This window comes from Zea mays, chromosome 1 (genome assembly GCF_902167145.1).
Source record: "Zea mays cultivar B73 chromosome 1, Zm-B73-REFERENCE-NAM-5.0, whole genome shotgun sequence".
Classification (NCBI taxonomy): Eukaryota; Viridiplantae; Streptophyta; class Magnoliopsida; order Poales; family Poaceae; genus Zea; species Zea mays.
In genome coordinates, this window is record NC_050096.1 from 77,433,285 (window position 1) to 77,453,658 (window position 20,374).

The 20,374-nt window shown below is 45.3% G+C and overlaps 1 protein-coding gene across 1 annotated transcript; it reads right to left on the minus strand.

The window, feature by feature from the left end:
* Positions 1 to 19,085: 19,085 nt before the first annotated feature.
* On the minus strand, positions 19,086 to 19,907 carry aoc1 (allene-oxide cyclase1). The gene is made up of 2 exons (NM_001111775.1): positions 19,593 to 19,907; positions 19,086 to 19,487 (listed from the first exon to the last, which is right to left on the minus strand). Exons 1-2 carry the CDS (start codon positions 19,905 to 19,907, stop codon positions 19,086 to 19,088), a joined length of 717 nt encoding a protein of 238 aa, NP_001105245.1.
* Positions 19,908 to 20,374: the final 467 nt, after the last annotated feature.

Below are 20,374 nucleotides of genomic sequence, written 5' to 3' on the forward strand. Positions count from 1 at the left end.
ATTTGTACTTTGTCCACCATTTGGCACTTAGGCACTTGTGTTGGACACTAAATCACCAAAACACTTAGAAATGGCCCAAGGGCACATTTCCTTTTCAAAAGGGAAATTGAGTACTCGACGAAGACAAGGCTTCCACTCCACTCTATCGGTATCATTTACACTTCGTCGTTGCTTCACACCACTCTCTAATTTGGTATAATCTTTCACTCATATATTGTTTACCAAAGGGGGAGAAAATGTTCTAAGGGCTCTCAAAGTCTCCGTTTTTGGCGATTAATGCCAAAGGGGGAGAAAGGATCTAGCCCAAAGCAAAAGGACCGCACCACCATCAAATTTTAAAAAGAAATTTCAAATTAATATCTTAATGTGTTTTCGAAAGGGAAGAAAGTTACTAGTGTTTTCAAAATTTGGGAAAACCCTCTTGAACACTAAGGGGAGAATTTCATTCATGAGGAGTTTTGTTGTAGTCAAAGGAAAAGCATTTGAAACAAGGGGAGAAATTCCAAATCTTGAAAATGCTTCTTGCAATCTTATTCATATACCTTTGATTATTTGCAAAAGGATTTTGAAAAGACTTTTCCAAAGAATTTGCAAAAACAAAACAAGTGGTGCAAAAGTGGTCCAAAATGTTAAATAAAAGAAAGCAATCCATGCATATCTATTGAAATTATGATTTGGTTTAATTCTAAAAAGAACCTATGTACTTACATTATACAAACTAGTTCAATTCTGCACTTATATATTTGCTTTGGTTTGTGTTGGCATCAATCACCAAAAAGGGGGAGATTGAAAGGGAAATAGGGTCAAACCTTTTCCTATAAATGATTTTGGTGTTTGAATGCCCAACACAAATATTAGACTAACTAGTTTGCTCTAGATTATGTATTCTACAGGTACATAAAGGTTCAACATAAACCAATAAAAAGATCAAGTTAGGGTTCAAAAGAAAGGAGCAAAAGAAATCGAAGAGAACCATGGTCTGGCGCACCGGACTGTCTGGTGTGCCACCGGACAGTGTCCGGTGTACCACCAGATAGTGTCCGGTGCACCAGGGGTCGTACAGTCTGAACTCTTCACCTTCGGGTTTCTCAGGCGCCGCTCCGCTATAATTCACCAAACTGTTCGGTGTGCCACCGGACTGTCTGGTGCACCAAGCGGAGCAACGGCTAACAGCGCAACGGTCGTCTGTTAAAGTGTGAACAATGCGTGAACAGTGCGTGCAGAAGTCAGAGCAAGCATCAGAGGCGCACCAAACAGTGAACATGACCTATCTGGTGCAGCAGCGGACTGTCCGGTGCGACATGAAGTCAGCGCTCCAACGGTCAAAATCTTCAGAACCCTAACGGTTGGGTGACGTGGCTGGCGCACCGGACAGTGTCCAGTGGCGCATCGGACTATCCGGTGCGCCCATCAACAGACAGCCTCCCCAACGGCTATGTGGTGGTTGAGTGCTATAAATACCCCCCAACCACCACCACTCCAAGCATCCAAGATTTTCAGACATCCCATTTAATATAAGAGCTAGTGCAATCAATACAAGACACAATTCAAAAGAATCAAAGCCTCTCTAAGTCCCAAATTCACTCCAAACTCCTAGTGACTAGAGAGAGTGTTTTTGCTCGTGTTCTTTGAGCTCTTGTTCTTGGATCGCTTTCTTCTTCCTCATTCTTGTTCTTCAAGCAACTTGTAATCAAAGCAAGAGACACCAATCATGTGGTGGTCCTTGTGGGGTCTAAGTGACCCGTTTGATTAAGGAGAAAGCTCACTCGGTCTAGGTGACCGTTTGAGAGAGGGAAATGGTTGAAATAGACCCGGTCTTTGTGACCACCTCAACGAGGACTAGGTTCTCAAGAATCGAACCTCGGTAAAACAAATCACCATGTCATCCGCTTTATTTCTTGGTTGATTTGTTTTCGCCCTCTCTTTCGGACTCGATTTTAATTCTAACGCTAACCCCGGCTTGTAGTGTGTGCTTAAGTTTATAAATTTTAGATTCCGCCTATTCACCCCCCTCTAGGCGACTTTCAGTAACAAACCAAATGTTTCTTATTTTCGTGTATTTGGGAGCAAATGCTACATTCTGGTGAAGAAAGGTAGACATTCGAAATTTGCTCTCAAGACGGTAGAAGGTTTTTTTACTAGGATATGACTCAAATACAAAGGCGTATAAGGTCTTCAACAAATCATCGGGATTAGTTGAAGTCTCTAGCGATGTTGTATTTGATGAGACTAATGGCTCTCCAAGGGAGCAAGTTGATCTTGATGATATAGATGAAGATGAAGTTCCGACTGCCGCAATGTGCACGATGGCGATAGGTGTTGTGCGACCACAAGAACTACAGGAACAAGATCAACCATCTTCCTTGACAATGATGCATCCCCCAACTCAAAACGATGTATAGGTACCTTAAGAAGAGGGGCAGGATCAAGGGGGAGCACAGGAAGAACAGGATATGGAGGAAGAAGCACCACGGGCCCCTCCAACTCAAGTCCGAGCGACAATCCAAAGACATCACCCCATCGATCAGATTCTGGGTGACATCAGCAAGGGAGTAACTACTCGCTCACGATTAGCTAATTTTTATGAGCATTACTCGTTTGTCTCTTCTATTGAGCCTTTCAGGGTAGAAAAGGCCTCGCAAGATCCGGACTGGGTGTTGGCCATGCAGGAAGAGCTCAACAACTTCAAAAGGAATGAAGTCTGGAGCCTGGTGCCACATCCAAAGCAAAACGTTGTGGGAACCAAGTGGGTGTTCTGCAACAAGCAAGACGAGCACGGAGTGGTGACAAGAAACAAGGATCGACTTGTGGCAAAAGGTTATGCCCAAGTCGCATGTTTGGATTTTGAGGAGACTTTTGCTCCTGTACTAGGTTAGAGTCAATTCGGATTTTATTAGCCTATGCTGCTCACCATTCTTTTAGGTTGTTCCAAATAGACATAAAAAGCGCTTTCCTCAATGGGCCAATCAAGGAGGAGGTATACGTGGAACAACCCCCTCGTTTTGAGGATGACATGTATCCCGACCATGTATATAAGCTCTCTAAGGCGCTCTATGGACTTAAGCAAGCCCCAAGAGCATGGTATGAATGCCTTAGAGATTTCTTAATTGCTAATGCTTTCAAGGTTGGGAAAGCCGATCCCACTCTTTTCACAAAGACTTGTGATGGTGATCTTTTTGTTTGCCAAATTTATGTCGATGACATAATATTTGGTTCTACTAACCAAAAGTCTTGTGAGGAGTTTAGCAGGGTAATGATGCAAAAGTTCGAGATGTCAATGATGGGCGAGTTGACCTACTTCCTTGGATTTCATGTGAAGCAACTCAAGGACGGCACCTTCATCTCCCAAACGAAGTACACTCAAGACCTTCTAAAGAGGTTTGGGATGAAGGATGCTAAGCCCACGAAGACACCGATGGGAACTGACGGCCATCTCGACCTCAACAAAGGAGGTAAGTGAGAGCACCTAGAGGGGGGGTGAATAGGTGATCCTGCGAAACTTAAACTTATAGCCACAAAAACTTGTTTAAGTGTTAGCACAGTAATTGCCAAGTGGCTAGAGAAGAGTCTCACTCAACACAATAACCACAAAGATATCAATCACAGAGATGGCACGGTGGTTATCCCGTGGTTTGGCCAAGACCAACGCTTGCCTACTCCACGTTGTGGCGTCCCAACGGACGAGGGTTGCAATCAACCCCTCTCAAGCGGTCCAAAGACCAACTTGAATACCACAGTGTTGCTTTGCTTTTCTTAATCCCGTTTGCGAGGAATCTCCACAACTTGGAGCCTCTCGCCCTTACAAAAGATGTTCACAAAGAATCATGGAGCAAGGGAGGGATTAGCAACTCACACAAGACACAAAGATCACAGCGAATACGCACACACAAAACCCAGACTTGAGCTCAAGAGACTAGCACACTAGAACGGAGCTCAAATCACTAGAATGTCGAACAAGTGCGCAAGAATGATGTGTGAGTGATCAAGATTGCTCAAGGAATGCTTGGTGTCGTCCTCCATGCGCCTAGGGGTCCCTTTTATAGCCCCAAGGCAGCTAGGAGCCGTTGAGAGCAAATCTGGAAGGCCATTCTTGCCTTCTGTCGTCTGGCGCACCGGACAGTCCGGTGCACACCGGACAGTGTCCGGTGCCCGATTTCCTTCCTTAAATGGCGAAGCCGACCGTTGGTGGCCTTGGAGCCGTTGGCGTACCGGACATGTCCGGTGCACACCGGACAGTCCGGTGCCCCCTTCCGACCGTTGGCTCGGCCACGTGTCGCGCGCGGATTCCGCGACCGACCGTTGGCTCACCGGACAGTCCGGTGCACACCGGACAGTCCGGTGAATTTTAGCCGTACGTCGTCGGCGAATTCCCGAGAGCGGCCATTTCGCTCGAGCCAGCCTGGCGCACCGGACACTGTCCGGTGCACCACCGGACAGTCCGGTGCTCCCAGACTCAGCAGAGTCTTGGCTGCTCGAGCCAAGACAATTCCAATTCGATTTTTCCTGTTTCCAGCACTTAGACACAATATATTAGTCCATAAACAATATACTAAGTCTGAGAAACATACCTTTATCCTTGATTTGTACTTTGTCCACCATTTTACACTTAAGCACTTGTGTTGGACACTAAATCACCAAAATACTTAGAAATGGCCCAAGGGCACATTTCCCTTTCAATCTCCCCCTTTTTGGTGATTTATGCCAACACAACATAAAGCAAGTAGAACAAATACAAAATCATTTCAAACAAGAACTCAAAATTGTTTTGGTTCAATTTTGGCATATATGGATCATCCTTTGCCACCACTTGGTTTGTTTTTGCAAATCAAAACTCAAATTTCTATCTCTAAGTCAAACACACATGTTAAGGCATAAAGAGAGTCATTTCAAGAGTATTTGATTCAAGATTCCAAAAACTCCCCCTTTTTCCCATAATCAGCATTTCTCCCCACAAGAAGCCAACTTTTGACAGGATAGACAATAAAAGAGTTTTGACAAACAAAAAAGCTCTATTCTACTATTTTCAAAATATCTCAAGTGGTAGCTTTTGACAAACAAAAAAGCTCTATTCTACTATTTTCAAAATATCTCAAGTGGTAGCTGATCCATTTATCGCTTTGGCCTTTATTTTCTCCCCCTTTGGCATCAAACACCAAAACGGGATCAATCTTGGCCCTAGAACCCCATTGCCTCACCAAAATCTTCAATAAGAATACAAAGGCAATAAGAGTACATGAGATGAACTTGGAATAAGTTACCCTCTCATCGGAGTGCAGTGGAAGTCTTTCATGGTCCAAGTCCATCTTTTCCCTTTCAAACTTCCTTTGAGACTAAAACAAGCAAACTCAACCACATGGTTAGTCTCAAAGGGCAAGTTGTAACACATCTCCCCCTAAATATGTGCATCACTTTGCAACGGACTTGTGAGGTCCAGGGAGTGTTTGTACAACTTGAGCACCATAACTGAACAACAAAATGCATAGGGAACATGATCAAAGGCATAAACACATGTATGCTATAAGTCAATCCAGGTTCCGCGAATCTAAGACATTTAGCTCACTACGCAACCTGCAAAAGGTCTTCTCATCTAGAGGTTTGGTAAAGATATCAGCTAGCTGGTTCTCGGTGCTAACATGAAACACTTCGATATCTCCCTTTTGCTGGTGGTCTCTCAGAAAGTGATGCCGGATGTCAATGTGCTTTGTGCGGCTGTGCTCAACAGGATTTTCCGCCATGCGGATAGCACTCTCATTATCACATAGGAGTGGGACTTTGCTCAGATTGTAGCCAAAGTCCCGGAGGGTTTGCCTCATCCAAAGTAGTTGCGCGCAACACTGTCCTGCGGCAACATACTCGGCCTCAGCGGTGGATAGGGCAACGGAAGTTTGTTTCTTAGAGTTCCACGACACCAGGGACCTTCCTAAGAATTGGCACGTCCCCGATGTACTCTTCCTATCGACCTTACATCCAGCATAGTCGGAATCTGAGTATCCAATTAAGTCAAAGTTAGACCCCTTAGGATACCAGATCCCGAAGCAAGGCGTAGCGACTAAATATCTAAGAATTCGCTTCACCGCCACTAAGTGACACTCCTTAGGATCAGATTGAAATCTAGCACACATGCATACGCTAAGCATAATATCCGGTCTACTAGCACAAAGATAAAGTAAAGACCCTATCATTGACCGGTATGCTTTTTGATCAACAGACTTACCTCCTTTGTTGAGGTCGGTGTGTCCGTCGGTTCCCATCGGAGTCTTTGCGGGCTTGGCGTCCTTCATCCCAAACCGCTTTAGCAAGTCTTGCGTGTACTTCGTTTGGGAGATGAAGGTGCCGTCCTTGAGTTGCCTCACTTGAAACCCGAGGAAGTATTTCAACTCGCCCATCATCGACATCTCGAATTTCTGAGTCATCACCCTGCTAAACTCTTCACAAGACTTTTGATTAGTAGAACCAAATATTATGTCATCGACATAAATTTGGCACACAAACAAATCACCATCACAAGTCTTAGTAAAAAGAGTTGGATCGACTTTCCCAACCTTGAAAGCATTAGCAATTAAGAAATCTCTAAGGCATTCATACCATGCTCTTGGGGCTTGCTTAAGTCCATAGAGCGCCTTAGAGAGCTTACACACATGGTCGGGTACCGTTCATCCTCGAAGCCAGGGGGTTGCTCTACGTATACCTCCTCCTTGATTGGCCCATTGAGGAAGGCGCTCTTCACATCCATTTGGTACAACCTGAAAAAATGGTGAGCGGCATATGCTAGCAAGATACGAATTGATTCTAGCCTAGCCACAGGAGCAAATGTCTCCTCAAAGTCCAAACCTGCGACTTGGGCATAACCTTTTGCCACAAGTCGAGCCTTGTTCCTCGTCACCACCCCGTGCTCGTCTTGTTTGTTGCGGAAAACCCACTTGGTTCCCACAACATTTTGCTTAGGACGAGGCACCAGCGTCCAAACTTCATTGCGCTTGAAGTTGTTGAGTTCCTCCTGCATGGCCAACACCCAGTCTGGATGTTCAAGGCTTCTTCTACCCTGAAAGGCTCAATAGAAGAGACAAAAGAGTAATGCTCACAAAAATTAACTAATCTTGAACGAGTAGTTACTCCCTTGCTAATATCACCCAATATCTGCTCGACGGGATGATCCCTTTGAATCGTCGCTCGAACTTGGGTTGGAGGTGCCTGAGGTGCTTCTTCCTCTTCAACTTGAACATCCTGTGCTCCCCCTTGATCATGCGCCTCCACTTGAGGTACCTGTTCGTCATCTTGGGTTGGGAGATGCACCATAGTTGAGGAAGACGGTTGATCTTGCTCCAAATGTTCCTGAGGCCGTACATCTCCAATCGCCATGGTGCGTATTGCGGCCGTTGGAACGTCTTCTTCATCTACATCATCAAGATCAACAACTTGCTCTCTTGGAGAGCCATTAGTCTCATCAAATACAACGTCGCTAGAGACTTCAACCAAACCCGATGATTTGTTGAAGACCCTATACGCCTTTGTATTTGAATCATAACCTAATAAAAACCCTTCTACAGCTTTGGGAGCAAATTTAGAGGTTCTACCTTTCTTCACAAGAATATAACACTTGCTCCCAAATACACGAAAATAAGACACATTGGGTTTGTTACCGGTTAGCAGCTCGTAAGAAGTCTTCTTGAGGAGGCGATGAAGGTAGACCCTGATGGCGTGGCAAGCCGTGTTCACGGCTTCCGACCAAAAGCACTCGGGGGTCTTGAACTCTCCAAGCATTGTCCTCGCCATATCGATGAGCGTCCTGTTCTTCCTCTCTACCACACCGTTTTGCTGTGGTGTGTAGGGAGCGGAGAACTCATGCTTGATCCCCTCCTCCTCAAGGAACTCCTCCACTTGAAGATTCTTGAATTCGGACCCATTGTCGCTCCTTATCTTCTTCACTTTGAGCTCAAACTCATTTTGAGCTCTCCTTAGGAAGCACTTGAGGGTCCCTTGGGTTTCAGACTTATCCTGCAAAAAGAACACCCAAGTGAAGCGGGAAAAGTCATCAACAATAACTAGACCATACTTACTTCCTCCTATGCTCAGATAGGCGACGGGTCCGAAGAGGTCCATATGCAGCATCTCCAAGGGTCTTGATGTTGTCATCACATTTTTTGTGTGATGAGAGCCTCCCACCTGTTTCCCTGCTTGACAAGCTGCACAAGGTCTATCTTTTTCGAATTGCACGTTAGTCAACCCTATCACGTGTTCTCCCTTTAGAAGCTTGTGAAGGTTCTTCATCCCCACATGTGCTAAGCGGCGATGCCACAGCCAGCCCATGCTAGTCTTAGAAATTAAGCATGCATCTAGACCGGCCTCCTCTTTCGCAAAATCAACCAAATAAAGTTTGCCGTCTAGTACACCCTTAAAAGCTAGTGAACCATCACATCTTCTAAAGACAGACACATCTACATTTGTAAATAGACAATCATATCCCATATTACATAATTGACTAACAGATAGTAAATTATAACCAAGAGACTCAACTAAAAACACATTAGAGATAGAGTGCTCATTAGATATTGCAATCTTGCCTAAACCTTTCACCTTGCCTTGGTTCCCATCACCGAATATGATTGAATCTTGGGAACCCTTATTCTTGACGTAGGAGGTGAACATCTTCTTCTTCCCCGTCATATGGTTTGTGCATCCGCTGTCGATAATCCAGCTTGAACCCCCGGATGCATAAACCTGCAAGGCAAATTTAGGCTTGGGTCTTAGGTACCCAACTCTTGTTGGGTCCTACAAGGTTAGTCACAATTTCCTTAGGGACCCAAATGCAAGTTTTATCACCCTTGCATTTTGCCCCTAATTTCTTAGCAACTATCTTCCTATCCTTTCTACAAATAGCAAAGGAAGCATTTAAAGCATGATAAATTGTAGAAGGACCATTCATAACTTTTCTAGGAACATGATGAATATTTTTCCTAGGCACATGATGAATAATTTTCCTAGGCATATTTCTACCATGCATATAGGAAGAACTGGGGGCAAACATAGCATAGGAATCATAGGCATGTGAATCAAAAACATTACAACTCCTATGAGATTGTCTTCTATCATTGTACATAAAAGCATGGTTCCTTTTAGTACTACTTGCCATAGGGGCCTTCCCTTTCTCCTTGGCGGAGATGGGAGCCTTATGGCTTGTTAAGTCCTTGGCTTCCCTCTTGAAGCCAAGTCCATCCTTAATTGAGGGGTGTCTACCAATCGTGTAGGCATCCCTTGCAAATTTTAGCTTATCGAAATCACTTTTGCTAGTCTTAAGTTGGGCATTAAGACTAGCTACTTCATCATTTAATCTCAAAATTGAAACTAGGTGTTCACTACAAGCATCAATATCAAAATCCTTACACCTAGTACAAATTATAACATGTTCTACACAAGAATTAGATTTATTTGCTACTTCTAATTTAGCATTTAAATCATTGTTAACACCTTGTAAAGTAGAAATGGTTTCATGACAAGTAGATAGTTCATAAGAAAGCATTTCATTTCTTTTAACTTCTAAAGCATAGGATTTTTGTGCCTCTACAAATTTATCATGTTCATCATATAACAAATCCTCTTGCTTTTCTAAAAGCCTATCCTTTTCATTCAAGGCATCAATCAATTCATTGATTTTATCAATTTTATTTCTATCCAATCCCTTGAACAAGCTAGAGTAATCTATTTCATCCTCATCACTAGATTCGTCCTCACTTGAAGAAGCATAAGTAGAGTTTCGAGTACATACCTTCTTCTCCCTTGCCATAAGGCATGTGTGACGCTCGTTGGGGAAGAGGGATGGCTTGTTGAAGGCGGTGGCGGCGAGTCCTTCATTGTCGGAGTCGGACGAAGAGCAATCCGAATCCCACTCCTTGCCAAGATGTGCCTCGCCCTTTGCCTTCTTATAGTTCTTCTTTTTCTCCCTCTTGTTCCCTTGATCCTGATCACTATCATTATCGGGACAGTTAGCAATAAAATGACCAAGCTTACCACATTTGAAGCATGAGCGCTTCCCCTTTGTCTTGGTCTTGCTTGGTTGCCCCTTGCGACCCTTTAGCGCCGTCTTGAATCTTTTGATGATGAGGGCCATCTCTTCATCATTAAGTCCGGCCGCCTCAATTTGTGCCACCTTGTTAGGTAACGTTTCCTTGCTTCTTGTTGCCTTGAGAGCAAGGGGTTGCGGCTCGTTGATCGGACCATTCAAAGTGTCGTCCACGTACCTCGCCTCCTTGATCATCATTCGTCCGCTGACGAATTTTCCTAGAACTTCTTCGGGCGACATTTTGGTGTACCTGGGATTCTCACGAATATTATTCACCAAATGAGGATCAAGAACGGTAAAGGACCTTAGCATCAGTCGGACGACGTCATGGTCCGTCCATCACGTGCTTCCGTAGCTCCTTATTTTGTTGATATGGGTCTTGAGCCGGTTGTATGTTTGAGTTGGCTCCTCTCCCCTTATCATTGCGAACCGTCCAAGCTCGCCTTCCACCAACTCCATCTTGGTGAGCAAGGTGACGTCGTTCCCCTCATGAGAGATCTTGAGGGTGTCCCATATTTGCTTGGCGTTATCCAAGCCGCTCACTTTGTGGTATTCATCCCTGCACAAAGAAGCTAGAAGAACAGTAGTAGCTTGTGCATTCTTATGTATTTGCTCATTAATGAACATGGGACTATCCGAACTATCAAAGTGCATTCCACTTTCTACAATCTCCCATATACTAGGATGGAGAGAGAATAGGTGACTACGCATTTTGTGGCTCCAAAATCCGTAGTCCTCTCCATCAAAGTGTGGGGGCTTGCCGAGTGGAATGGAGAGCAAATGTGAATTTGAACTATGCGGAATACGAGAGTAGTCAAAAGAAAAGTTCGAGTTAACCGGTTTTCTTCTCTCGTAGTCGTTGTGGTCGTCGTCCTTTTGGGTAGAAGTAGACTCATCACTGTCGTCGTAATAGACGATCTCCTTGATGCGCCTCGTCTTCTTCTTCTTCCCTTCCTTCCGTCTATGGCCCGAGCCGGAGTCGGTAGGCTTGTCGTCCTTTGGCTCGTTGACGAAGGATTCCTTCTCTTTGTCGTTGATCACGATTCCCTTCCCCTTAGGATCCATCTCTTCGGGCAGTTAGTCCCTTTGTGAAGAGAACGGCTCCGATACCAATTGAGAGCACCTAGAGGGGGGTGAATAGGTGATCCTGCGAAACTTAAACTTATAGCCACAAAAACTTGTTTAAGTGTTAGCACAGTAATTGCCAAGTGGCTAGAGAAGAGTCTCGCTCAACACAATAACCACAAAGATATCAATCACAGAGATGGCACGGTGGTTATCCCGTGGTTCGGCCAAGACCAACGCTTGCCTACTACACGTTGTGGCGTCCCAACGGACGAGGGTTGCAATCAACCCCTCTCAAGCGGTCCAAAGACCAACTTGAATACCACAGTGTTGCTTTGCTTTTCTTAATCCCGTTTGCGAGGAATCTCCACAACTTGGAGCCTCTCGCCCTTACAAAAGATGTTCACAAAGAATCACGGAGCAAGGGAGGGATTAGCAACTCACACAAGACACAAAGATCACAGCGAATACGCACACACAAAACCCAGACTTGAGCTCAAGAGACTAGCACACTAGAACGGGGCTCAAATCACTAGAATGTCGAACAAGTGCGCAAGAATGATGTGTGAGTGATCAAGATTGCTCAAGGAATGCTTGGTGTCGTCCTCCATGCGCCTAGGGGTCCCTTTTATAGCCCCAAGGCAGCTAGGAGCCGTTGAGAGCAAATCTGGAAGGCCATTCTTGCCTTCTGTCGTCTGGCGCACCGGACAGTCCGGTGCACACCGGACAGTGTCCGGTGCACACCGGACAGTGTCCGGTGCCCGATTTCCTTCCTTAAATGGCGAAGCCGACCGTTGGCGGCCTTGGAGCCGTTGGCGTACCGGACAGTCCGGTGCCCCCTTCCGACCGTTGGCTCGGCCACGTGTCGCGCGCGGATTCCGCGGCCGACCGTTGGCTCGGCCGACCGTTGGCTCACCGGACAGTCCGGTGCACACCGGACAGTCCGGTGAATTTTAGCCGTACGTCGTCGGTGAATTCCCGAGAGCGGCCATTTCACTCGAGCCAGCCTGGCGCACCGGACACTGTCCGGTGCACCACCGGACAGTCCGGTGCTCCCAGACTCAGCAAAGTCTTGGCTGCTCGAGCCAAGACAATTCCAATTCGATTTTTCCTGTTTCCAGCACTTAGACACAATATATTAGTCCATAAACAATATACTAAGTCTGAGAAACATACCTTTATCCTTGATTTGTACTTTGTCCACCATTTTACACTTAAGCACTTGTGTTGGACACTAAATCACCAAAATACTTAGAAATGGCCCAAGGGCACATTTCCCTTTCAGTAAGTCCGTTGATCAAAAGGCATACCGGTCAATGATAGGTTCATTACTTTATCTTTGTGCTAGTAGACTGGACATTATGCTGAGTCTATGCATGTGTGCTAGATTTCAATCCGACCCCAAGGAGTGTCACCTTGTGGCCATTAAGCGAATTCTTAGGTATTTAGTTTCTACGCCTTGCTTTGGGATCTGGTATCCAAAGGGGTCTACCTTTGACTTAATTGGATACTCAGACTCTGACTATGTCAAATGCAAGGTTGATAGGAAGAGTACATCAGGGACGTGCCAATTTCTAGGAAGGTCCCTGGTGTCCTAGAGCTCCAAGAAACAAACATCTGCTGCCCTATCCACCGCTGAGGCCGAGTACGCTGTTGATGGACAGTGTTGCACACAACTTCTTTGGATGAGGCAAACCCTTCGGGACTTTGGCTACAATCTGAGCAAAGTCCCACTCCTATGTGACAATGAGAGTGCAATCCGCTTAGCGGATAATCCTGTTGAACACAGCCACACTAAGCACATAGACATCCGGCATCACTTTCTGAGAGACCACCAGCAAAAGGGAGATATCGATGTTTACCACATTAGCACCGAGAACCAGCTAGCCGATATCTTCACCAAGCCTTTAGACGAGAAAAGGTTTTGTAGGTTGCGTAGTGAGCTAAATGTCTTAGATTCGCGTAACTTGGATTGATCTATAGCATACATGTGTTCTATGCCTTTGATCATGTTACTTTGAGCATTTACATCATTTATTGTTTATTTGTGGTGCTCAAGTTGTACAAGTCATCCCCGGACCTCACAAGTCCGTATGCAAATGATGCACATGTTTAGGGGGAGATGTGCTACAACTTGACTCCTTTGAGACTAACTTGTTTGTTTGAGTACACTTGAAGCAGTCTCGAAGGACCATTGGAAGGGAAAATGAACTTGGATGACGAAAAGACTTCCACTGCACTCCGGTATAAGTGTATTTAATCCCAAGTTCATACCAAAGCGCTCATTTCCTTTTTGCTCTTATTTGACATTTTGATGAGGCAATGAGGTTAAAGGGCCAAAAGTTATCCTATTTTGGTGCTTAATGCCAAAGGGGGAGAAATTAAGGCCAAAGCAAATGGATCAGTCAACCACTTGTGAATTTTGAAAAAGTAGAGTTAGATTTTGTATTTTGTCCAAAATCCTCTTATAGCAAAATTTGGTCTCTTATGGGGAAGAATTTTGATTATGGAAAAAGGGGGAGTTTTTGGCACTTGATCAATTTTACTCTTGGAATATCTCTCTATTTGCCCAAACAAGTGTGCTTGACTTAGAGATAAGAAAAAGAATTTGATTTGCAAAAACAAACCATGTGGTGGGAAAAGTGATCCATATATGCCAAATCCTATGTGAGTAAATTTGGTCTCAAATTTGCACTTCTTAGTTGTTTTTAAGTGTGTTGGCATAAATCACAAAAAAGGGGGAGATTGAAAGGGAAATGTGTCCTTGGGCCATTTCTATAATTGTTTTGGTGATTAAATGCCCAACACAGTGTGTTAAACTCATATGTGCTGAGTAGGTAAAAAGTGCACATCAAAGAACAAGGTACGTTTCTAGACTTAGTAGATTGTTTTTGAACACTGACATGTTTATCTAAGTGCTAGAGACAGTGCCAAGAAAAGAAGGAAAGAGTTGGAGAAGGTATGACTCGTTTCAGCCAAACCAGCACCAGCCTATGGCGCACCAGACTATCCGGTGTCCGATGCCTAGGCTGGCCCGACAACGAACTGGCTGCTCTCGAGAATTGGCGTGGCGACGTGGCTATAAATCACCAGACTGTCCGGTGGTGCACCGAACTGTTCGGTGAGTCATTAGCGCCCGCGCCCCAGTCTTCGGCGACGAACTCGTCGCTCTCGGGAAATGGAGAAGGCGCCGCGGCTAAAAATCACCGGACTGTCCAGTGGTACACCGGACTGTCCGGTGAGCCATAGGCGCCCGAGGCCAATGGTCATCTGCGCGATCAATGGGTGACACGTGGCCGAGCCAACAGTCGAATGGTCACACCGAACTATCCAGTGTGCACCGGACAGTGTCCGGTGCACCAACGGGCCCGAAGGACCAACGGTCGGCTACGCCCGATATGGAAGGAAATCGAGCACCGGACAGGTACTGTTCATGTCCGGTGGTGCACCGGACTGTCCGGTGCACCACTCGACAGAAGGCAAGATTTGCCTTCCAAGTTGATCTCCAACGGTTGCTAGCAGCCTTGGGGCTATAAAAGAGACCTCTAGATGTATGGAGCAAACTACCAAGCTTTCACTAATCATCCTAAGACTCCCAGACTCCGCAATTATGCAATCGATTTACTGTGTTAGAGATTTGAGCACCATCTGAGTTGTAAACTCCTTGCGCTGTGTCTAGTGCTCACTTCTTGGCTTGTGTGCGTAGTTACTACGATTTGAGTCTTGTGTGTGTTGCTTTCCCTCCCTTACTTCTATGTTTTTTGTGTAATCAACATTGTAAGGGTGAGAGGCTCTAATTTGTGGAGATTCCTCGCAAATGGGAAAAGAACTCGAAAGGAAAAGACCGTGGTATTCAAGTTGATCATTGGATCACTTGAAATGGGTTGAGTGCAACCCTCGTCCATTGGGACGCCACAACGTGGAAGTAGGCAAGTGTTACTTGGCCGAACCATGGGATAAATCACCATGTCTCTTGTGCTATTTTTCTCTGTGATTGTTTTCTTCTCAAGAGCTCGCTCTCTAGCAACTTGGTTAATCGAAATAACATTTTGTAAACCGAGTTGTGCTTTGAGTGTTGAAATTTTCAGGATCACCTATTCACCCCCCTCTAGGTGCTCTCAGTTCTTGAATAAATGATTGAATGATGCTAGAAATTTTGTAATGATATTTAGATGGATATACATGACATTTGTATAATGCAGATGTTTAATCTTTTTGGGTATGGGTGACCCGATAGGTGACCCATACCCGCATAGGTATGGGTATGGGGGTAAATCCATACCCATTGGTGGATATGGGTGCCGCGATGGAGCTATTTTTCTGTCGTGGGTATGGTATGGGATAGTAATACCCGGTGGGTATTTACCCATTGCTATCTCTACTTTTGCTAGGTGCTACAGGTTCGTATTGCTTATCCTCCGAAATTCCTTCGTGCTATCTTGCACTTAGAAGCCGAAGGTATGATTGTAAACTCGCATCATATGGGGAAAAATGAAATAAAATGGTAAGGCATATAAGATGGACTTCCTTGTTTTATTTCATTGTATGATGTGTATTCCATTTTGATTACACTCCTCCTCCGTCCTTAATAGTTACTCCAAAGGGATCACAATTCAAGGATGAAGGTTTATGTTTTCTAACTTTGTCTTCCTTGGTTTTTATTCTAAATATAATTGAAAAACAAGTGACCAAAAGTAAATTTAGATATACTTTAGATAATGCTTCTAATGGTATATGTGGGTAATTTAAAGTTAGAGTCGTGTGTTAAGCTATGTTGTTTTGCGGAATAGCAAAAGTTAGTGTTGGTGATTATTTATCAGTGAAAGGGCCTCTATCTAAATTGGTTACATGGTCTGAGTAGCACTCTTCGAGTCCTAAGTTTGACTCCCTATGGGAGCGAATTTCAAGCTAGGTTAAATAAATCTCATTGCGTGAGCTAGATTAAAAAATACCCTTGTATGTCCCATACCAATCACAGGTCTAAGGCCTAGTCGTGGTCGTAGTCGTGGGCTACAATGCCACTACGTATGGGTGGGACAAGGGTTCAAAGGTTTTATTTAACCTAGATGAGTCGTGTAGGTCTTCTTCTTAATACATTGCCCTAAGCATTATCTTACCCCCACATGTCATGTTTTTTTTATAATTATTTTTTAATACAATGCCTCAGGAGCTGTCCTAGCCCCTACAAGTCAAGTTTATTTTGTAATTATTTATAAAATATAATAGATCAAGTAGATACTATTATCAATATTGATTAGGTCATACTTAATTGATGGTTAAAAATTTTAGATTATTGTTTGTATTTCTAGCATATATGGTGGTTTTTAGTATTTGATAACTTTGGTTTGCTTTGGTCCATAAAATTTTCCCTTTTTGTAATCAAACACCGAAAAGGAAGATATATTAAAGTAAATAGGAAAAAATAAAAGAATTCTAAAAAGATTTCTCCCCCTAAGGTCAAGTTTGGCAAGTCCATTTTCACAAGGGAAAATGAACCAATTTCCCTTGGCAAAATGGAAATCCCTTTGGAAAATGGGGTTGCCAAGCTAGCCCTAAAAGAAAGTTCTCCCCATGTTGATAAGAAATCTCCCCATTTAAGGAAAAAGACACACTTCCTCTGTTGGAAAACCCTCTACTTAGGAAAAACATACGAATACAAGAGAAAACAAGACATGATTGAATAGACTAACTGTAACACCTCGTCTACTCCCGGACTAGTGATACTTACTACTGGCAACCCTCTAGGACCATAGACCATCCCCATAAACCAACATGAGTCTTTTTCACGCACTTTGTCCTCACTCATGCGCACCGAGGAAAACTTTTCGGTTGGTCACCCATCCCAAAATTGCTCTGAGCCAAGCACGCTTAACCTAGAGGTTCTTTTGAGATAGGCTTCTAAAAAAGATGTGCCTTGTTGGTATGAGTATTCTATTAATCCTATTAAGCCTTGGGCCAGGATATCACAATCCACTCCCTTAGAAGACCGGCGTCCTTGCCGGTCAACCCTAAGCCAGGAACCTCCCGTATTGGCCATGTTTGTGTGTCTAGTGTCGTTATATGCCATACCATGTGACCACTCTGGGTCCACATGTGTCATGCACCATATATTCGAACCCATAGCCCACACACGCCTGTAAAACCTCGATGGTCGGCTTTGATACCATTTGTAACATCCCACCCCGTCCACTCTCGGACCGATGATACTTACTCCTGGCAGCCCTCTAGAACCATAGACCGTCCCCACAAACCAACACAAGGCTTTGATATCGACCAATTTAGATCAATATTGATTGGACTAAGGGGGTGTTTGGTTGCTCCTGCTAAAGTTTAGCCCGGGTCACATCAAGCGTTTGACTTTTAAATAGGAGTATGAAATATAGACCCAACCAACTGGACTAGATTCGTCTCGTCTTTTAATCTTCGGCTGACAAATTAGTTTTATAATCCGACTACATTTAATACCCGGAACGGAGGTTCAAATATTCGATGCGACATGGGCTAAATTTTAGCGGGGTGTAAGCAAACACCCCCTAAATCAGTACCGTCGTACCGAACCGTCCAATGCTCGATCGCGTCGTACCACTGGACCGATTGTCTGATAGGTCTATCGACCAGCCGAATCGAACCTCTCGATACCAAACAGATTTGTAAACCACGTCAGTCGGTCCTGTCTAATAATCCATCATTTCGTTTTCTTTATTTTTTAATGAGCTGCTAATCAATTATAGTGTTTTTCTAAATGGTTTTAGACGGTCATTTAAATCGGTCTAAATAGTAAAAGAAACACATTGTAGTTTAGGGCCTAGACGGTCCTCTAAACGGGTCAACCGTTTAAACGGTCAACATCCGGTCGAAACGGTCAAAACAGCCTTAACAGAACGTCGCTATACGTGTTTAAACATTGTTCAGCCTGTTTAAACGCCCGGTCTACTCTATCACCACATATTCAGACAAACTCGTCACATGCATCTTGTTGTGCTGCTTCTTAGAGTCTGTTGTAGCATGAATATTTACATTACTAGCTCTTGCGATATTGAATTCATTTCTGTGTTAGCCATTGGTCTTCATATGGACCAAGTTTTTCAACAGTGTAGGTTAAAAATCATGTAGTGAGCTTTAGAACGCAATAGTTTTCAACTTGTTGGTTAAAATTTTAGTGAGCTCTTGAACTCTCTGCAATTGTTGGTTATGTATTCATTTGCTAGATGCTTGATGGCTTAACCTTATGGACCATGATGTGCTTCGAGCCTGCCATTTCATATTTTCATATTCACATCTTGTCTTTCTTTCCTTGGTTTTTGACGGTTTCTGTATATGAATATCTTTTATCTTTTCTTCTAGCATGTTTTAGTTGGTGTTCTATAATTAGCTAAACTAAAGATGGGTTTGTCTTGAATTGGTCATTTTGGTTATATAGATATGTAATATGTTATGTTGGAGTTGTTGTTCGTTTATCACAAATGTATGGCTGAACCAAATATATTTGCGGATCTACTCATTTACTCTTGTTAAAATTTACATATTATATACTTACAATTAACCCATCTTTTGTAGGTACATGGTTTAGATGAAGAGAACATCAAAAACTTTGTGTTTAGTTAAAAAAAAGTTAGTGGAAAGCTATTTAATCTTGCTAAAATGATGCTAAAACCATTTAACTCCGTTTAAACACATCTAAACACTAAACAGAGCTTTACCGTTTACGTTACCATTGATCAATTGTAATCAGAAGCAGCCAAGTGAAGCACACAGCTTGATCGATCCCTCTGCGTCTTATTGCTTATTGGTACTACCACGCACTCACGAATTGAAGAAACCAGCCATACACACATAAGAGTAGCCAAACTACGGCTACGAGTGAGGAGTACTGATGAGTAGCAGGGGAGCTTGTCTCGTCAAGTTCTGACAGCCGCGACAGACAGAGCAGAGATGGATGATAATGGATTCATCAATCATCAGTTCAGTTGGTGTAGTTGTCGAGGGATGCGTGCGGCTCGGCGGCCCTGGCGGCGGGGGTGGGCTCGACGGTGGGCGACGGCGGGACGGGCGTGCAGAGCAGGTCCCTGGGCAGGTCCGGGATGCCCCGGAGGTAGAAGGTGTAGAAGATCTTGAAGGGGAAGACGATCTGGTTGAGCTTGACCTGGCCGTAGACGCCCTCGAAGACGCCGGAGCCGCCGGTGACCGCCAGGTACGACTCCTCGTAGGTCAGGTACGGGCCCTGCACCGAGATGTGGCCGTAGTCTCCGAAGTAGAAGCTGTAGATGGCCTCGTAGCGGTCGCCGTTGCGGTCGGGGACGTGCTGGATGAGCACGCAGATGCCCGCGGTGACGCCCAGCCGCTTGTCCAGGCTGCCGTTGTACACCTGCAGGTTGGGGTGGTGGAGAGAGAGATGGACGGATGAGCAGAGGCTAGAGGCTTGCTTGCTTGACTAGGAACAGAGGGGGGAACGAGGCGAGACGAGACCAACCTTGTTGGTGAAGGGGACGAGGTCGCCCAGCGCGTTCTCCGTCTGCTTGGCGCTGAGGCGCAGGTACGCGGGGCTCTCGCGGTCCCGCTCGTTGATCTCGTACACGTACAGCTCCTGCACCTTGGTCGGCCGCGCGTCCTTGGCCGCCGCGGGCTTGGGCGAGAACAGCGACGCCCGCACGGCGACGCCGCCGCCGCGGCTCTGCCGGGCCCCGCTCACCGCGACGACTCTGGACGCCTGGCGCACCTTGGCGAGCCCCGCGGCGGCGGGGCCCGAGACCCTGACGGAGGCCGGGCACCTGAGCGCGGCGGCCATGGCGATCGAGCAGTAGAGTCTCGCACGGTACAGCCCCGCTCTCGATGCGATGCGACGGGGAAGGGGAAGTTGGTGGGTGGCACTAGAAGTAGGCAAGTTGGTCAGTGGTGTGTTTATTTACTAGGCATTTTGGGTGACCGGGGGGTAGGGTAGGTGCGTGCGTCCTTTTCTCGTGCAACGGCTGCTTTGGTGGGGTGGGGTAGCCCATCATGGGTTAGGGTCCTCGCCGTCTTTTCGCGTCGTCCGGGCCACGAGTACAACATGCGCTGCGCCGTCCATCCCGGGTGGCGGCACGGTGGTTGGTAAGTACTGGTCGCCGCCGTTTCAGATCTGCGTACCCTCCACAGGTACAGAGCGTGGTCGGCAGCTCCCAGGTCGTCATCACCACCATCTCCGACACTCCGGCCGGCCGAGATGTTCCTGCGATCTGTTGATTTTTACTAAAGTCCAGTCGATAATTCGTTTTT

Bases quoted from the DNA above. Each gene is read 5' to 3' on its own strand.
- aoc1 (NM_001111775.1), bottom strand. From the start codon at position 19,907: ATGGCCGCCGCGCTCAGGTGCCCGGCCTCCGTCAGGGTCTCGGGCCCC. The intron at 19,488-19,592 runs GTTGGTCTCGTC...CCCAACCTGCAG, and splicing joins TCGTCCCCTTCACCAACAAG to GTGTACAACGGCAGCCTGGA.